At 41.0% G+C, this 4,665-nt stretch overlaps 1 protein-coding gene across 1 annotated transcript; it reads right to left on the bottom strand.

Annotated features, from left to right (window-relative positions):
* Positions 1 to 206: 206 nt before the first annotated feature.
* On the bottom strand, positions 207 to 4,120 carry csrp1b (cysteine and glycine-rich protein 1b). Its single transcript, XM_030777297.1, has 6 exons — positions 4,049 to 4,120; positions 3,220 to 3,329; positions 1,353 to 1,521; positions 1,115 to 1,244; positions 600 to 693; positions 207 to 367 (listed from the first exon to the last, which is right to left on the bottom strand). The coding sequence occupies exons 2-6, from the start codon at positions 3,326 to 3,328 to the stop codon at positions 291 to 293; spliced, it is 579 nt and encodes a 192-aa protein (XP_030633157.1). The 5' UTR covers position 3,329; positions 4,049 to 4,120; the 3' UTR covers positions 207 to 290.
* Positions 4,121 to 4,665: the final 545 nt, after the last annotated feature.

Raw genomic sequence — 4,665 nt, 5'->3', positions numbered from 1 at the left:
TATAAATTTATATGCACAACCTTGGTCAGAATAACATGAAATGAAGAATTTGCTGAAATATATACAGTATATACAATGTCAGTGAGTAGTACGTGGATAAAAACGCGCGTTCAGTTAATTCCATCCTATTTTCCACTAGGTTTTTTTTTTTCTCATTAGACACACACACACATTTTGCCAGCCATTCAAGCACTTGTAAGCGTATGTATAATTGAATCACATGTGCTTTATTGAAAAGATGCATTTGAGTGAGTTGATCCTCAGATCAGTTTTGGGAGTCTGACACCAGTTTACTCAGAATAAGCCAGAGCTCCAGCGCCCTGGCCGAAACCGAAGCCTTTTGGTCCAAAGTTCTTAGCATAACACGCTGTGGATACAATGATAAACACATATCTTAACACTGAGGCGACAGAGCATTTTATAATCATGTTGAAATCGATATTATCCTTTGTTTACAGAACAGTAAATAGTCCATCTATTATTACATAAATATAGGTCATCTGGAGCAATTGAACTGCATTGTGCAAGACATCTGAGAAACAACTTAATATGTAAACTGAGGATATTGTATCAGGTTAAGCCGAAAATTTGGTCCTGACCTTTGCAGTAGATCTCGCCATCTTTGTCGGCCAGTGTAGTGGACTCCAGACTCTTACCACACTTGGCACATCTGAAGCAGCTCTTATGCCAAGACTGACACAGAAGGAGAAAACACTGTATTACTACACTTCTACCACATGGTGGCGCAGGATTGGTACCCCTAACCATGTCAAATCCCAGTCAGCACCCACCCAGTTCTCTCTTCATTCTGACTCTTGGTAAGTGGTCTCGAACTTAAAATTATTTACAGACCTAACCCTTCGTTTAGTGTAAGTGCAAACTGCAATAACTGAAGCACTTTTGCTCAGGCAAATTTTAATATCAGGCACAGAGGTGACTGTTAAATGGAAAAAAAAGTCCAATCTGATAACCATGAGAGATGATAAAACTTAGGAAAATACCAATGTTCTAACAGTCACCTCTCCCAGGAAATCAAATTCAGACAACAATGAGTCACTGCCGCTCTGATTGAGATAATATTTGTGAGGAAAAAAAAAATGTTTATCACGCTTACATTTCCTCCGCCTACCACCTTCTCCGCCGCATACACAGCCTTGCTGCACCGGGGGCAAATGTCTGAACCACCGAACTTCTGAGCGAACTTGGAAGAGTTGGGGTTGTTGGTGGGACGGTGTGAAACCAGCCTGCGTTTGCAAATTACAGATGCTCTCAGTATGTGGTAACCAGTGGATGACAACACTTACACATTTAACAGTCGTCTGTCATAGGTCAGCGTGTTATCTCCAACTCACTCGACTGGTTTGATTCCAAGACCTTCTCCTGTGTCCATGCTCAGGGTTCCAGCTCCACCGCCAAAACCGTAGCCTTTCGGTCCGTATTTCTTACCGTAACAGGACTTGCAGTAAATCTCGTCCACATGGACGGCCACTGTTGTGCTGTCCAGGTTCTTTTTACATGCCACTGTGAGGAGGTGGGAAACAGTTTTCAGACAGCCAGCAGTTAATGGTTTAACTTGTAGGTTTTTAGTGGAAAATAGAAGACAATACCCCCCCCCCATCACACACACACACACACATATGCACACACGCACACACATACACACACTCACAAATGAAAAAACATACTCTCTGAAAACTACAAAATCATACTTATTGTATACCATATAATTATCCTTAGAGTAAATTATTATTAATACCCTCATTGTATTGCACTACCTTGTGGTTATTATTTACCCATTCAGTGTCTACATAAATAAAAAGCCCACATATATATTAAAAGTGTGTCCTAATGCACTGTTCAGATTTCAAACTCTGACTGCAGTCACAATCACACAATTGTGATCTATTCTCCATCATCTCGTTAAAGGGATCCATTGGCTTCACAGACTGCTGTTTGTGCTCTCATCCTTCTCTCTCCCCACAATGATGGATTATCTCATGAAGAAATGACAAAAAAGGGCTAAGACACGAGCAGGGCTGGTAGATTTTCTACTCCAGACAGAGAACCCTCAACTCTTTCACACACCTCACCACCATTCTACCCCCCATCCCCACTGGTGGCACTGTGGAATAGTCAAGGCACAGTGCTTACATTATTAATGTGTATCTGCAGCGTTACATCAGCGTAACTCTGCTCACAAGTGTCCTTTCATATGTACAAACAGTACATCTTTCCTATCTGTGCTAGCCACAGGAATCCCGGAGCAGGCAGGCCCATAAAAGGCAGGTGGAGCCAGGGTGACGTGCTACAGTAAGCTCCTAAAAAGGGCATGTGTGTTTAAAGGATGCGATTTACACACTGCCTTTGCTCTGCTCCGAACACACAACGTACCAGATTCCATTTCTGGATTAGATGGTTCTCTAAACGATTCCTTACTGCTACTGCTGCTGAAAGTTTCCCTTAATTGGGAATAAGAAGAAATGAATAATTTGAAACAGAAGTGTAGAGAAAGTTTATTAAGGAAAAAGTGACGATTGCTGAATGACATTATGAAAACACTAGTTACCCACACCCCAACAAACATCACATCACCAAAAAAAGACAGAAAAGGAACACAACAGAAGGAAGGAAGAGCCCTGGACTTTTTAAATAAGACTGACAGACTGATGCAGTCATGGAGCAGTACATATAACAATGACAGGGCATTTTTTTATAACTGGGAGTAATGACTTTTCCATTTGTTTTTTTTTTTCTTGATGTTGTTTCATATCCTCTGGCAGTAAAGGGCTGACAATCACCACCTGTGGCTACACAGGAGATCCCACCCTTTTAGCTTCCGTTACACCCTACACACACACACACACACACACACAAACAAGCAGAGTAGGACTGTGACATCTGTCAAGAGGATTTTCCAGGCATGAGATTGGGAATCTTTGCTTTAAAATGAAAAATAAAGGGGATAAAGCTCTGTTATGGTTTGTAAAATTGCTTATGAATATTTCTCTTGGTTTAACTGTACAGTTCCGATGTGATCATCTGCCCTGATAACAGCCTGATCTCCAGGAGAGATACAAAAGTAGCTTTCCCTGAGTCTTGATTGAACCGCAAACTCATTGAGACTAACCCCAGATTAAAATAGTCTAACGGATGTTACTTACACTAGACCTGATTTGGCCTTTGACCTCAGGAGGACCTGAATCACTCCTCAGTACTTACTGCAGAGAAAACAGGACTTGTGGAAACTTTTCCCCTCGCACTGCACTTCCTCTGCAAAGTACACAGTCTTGTGGCAACAGCCACACGGGTTTCCTCCTCCAAAGGGCATCCTGCAAAGACAGAGAAACACAGTCATATACAAAACTTTTCAGGGCATTTCAGTTCTTCAGTAGCCTCACATTCTTCGTATTGCTTATTTGCTCGAGTTATACATTTAATAACCTATCATTATCGCTGGTGTTGATTCTGAATGGCTGTTGAACAGTATTTTACATGTGGGTAAACAGGAAATTCTTATCACGTCAGTTTCCAGTTGTCTAATGTGTGTGGACAGTCAGTGCCATGGTTTATTGTTTTGAAGCAGTCCACAGAGTATACAGAAATTACAATCCCAGTACTTGTTTCTCATCAAGGTACAATGAAAACAGCAACAACAACAACAACAGCAAAATCAACAACAGCAATAACAAGAGCAATAACAACAACAAAGCCTCTCTCTGCACTTTTAAACGAATCAAGTCCTTTTAAAGTGATTTATTGCTACTACTTGTTTTGTAAAACAAAACTATAGAGATGATTTCAGAACATGCATAAAACAGAGAATTTACCTGGCCTTCGCCTAGCAGCATAAATATGGCATTTATATGCAAATCAGTTTCTCTGCATTGTCTTCACACCATACTAAAACACTGCAGCTTTGAGTACTTCGTAAGAGAAGATTAAGTTGATCATTTCTCCTCACCAGTTGCTGATATTTTAAGCTCTGTCATTAGGCTCAGGAGAAGAAGCGACAGATGGGCAGTGAAGTGTGAGGGCCAGCTGACCTTACCTGGGCTAGTGTGTGAGGCTGGGGATTTGAGGTGGAGAGCTGCTCTTGGATGTTCCAAAGAGTGCACACAAGTTCAGGAGAACCAGCTGTTTAATAGGACCACAGAGAGGACAGACGGACAGCCAGATGACTGTGGGAGGGGCTAAGAGAGAGAGAGAGAGAGAGAGAGAGAGAGAGAAATACCCTCATACAAAGCTGCATACTCCCTCAGAATGACACAGATCCATGGGATGCCAGAGGTTCGTCTGGATTCTGTCAGGTTTTTTTTTTTCTTTTTCTTTCTTATAACTGACAATTAGTTCTGTTCTAGGGATGATTTTAAACATGTATCCTACACCAGTGAATCTGTAATGTGAAAATCCATATTCTTTATTTGCTTTCAGAATTTCTCCATTATTTCTGTACAATGATATAACTTCTCCGAAATTATTCTAATACACTCTTCAAAATTTGTATCTTTGATCCAATAAATGGTGCTACAGCAGCAGAAAAAAATCTTGGATGCCTTTAACTGCCACTTGTAGCTTTAACTGTCACTTGTAGCTCTCACTTCAGTGTCTTATTGATTCTTTCAGACACATTAATCTGTACGAGTCCCAACAGGGTAAGTTACCACT

Source organism: Chanos chanos, chromosome 6 (assembly GCF_902362185.1).
Source record: "Chanos chanos chromosome 6, fChaCha1.1, whole genome shotgun sequence".
In the NCBI taxonomy this organism is placed as follows: domain Eukaryota; kingdom Metazoa; phylum Chordata; class Actinopteri; order Gonorynchiformes; family Chanidae; genus Chanos; species Chanos chanos.
This window is presented reverse-complemented; position numbering and strand designations above follow the sequence as displayed.

Bases quoted from the DNA above. Each gene is read 5' to 3' on its own strand.
- csrp1b (XM_030777297.1), bottom strand. From the start codon at position 3,328: ATGCCCTTTGGAGGAGGAAACCCGTGTGGCTGTTGCCACAAGACTGTG. The intron at 1,522-3,219 runs GTAAGTACTGAG...ACCTCCTCACAG, and splicing joins CAAGTCCTGTTTTCTCTGCA to TGGCATGTAAAAAGAACCTG. The intron at 1,245-1,352 runs GTGAGTTGGAGA...TTGCAAACGCAG, and splicing joins CTTGGAATCAAACCAGTCGA to GCTGGTTTCACACCGTCCCA.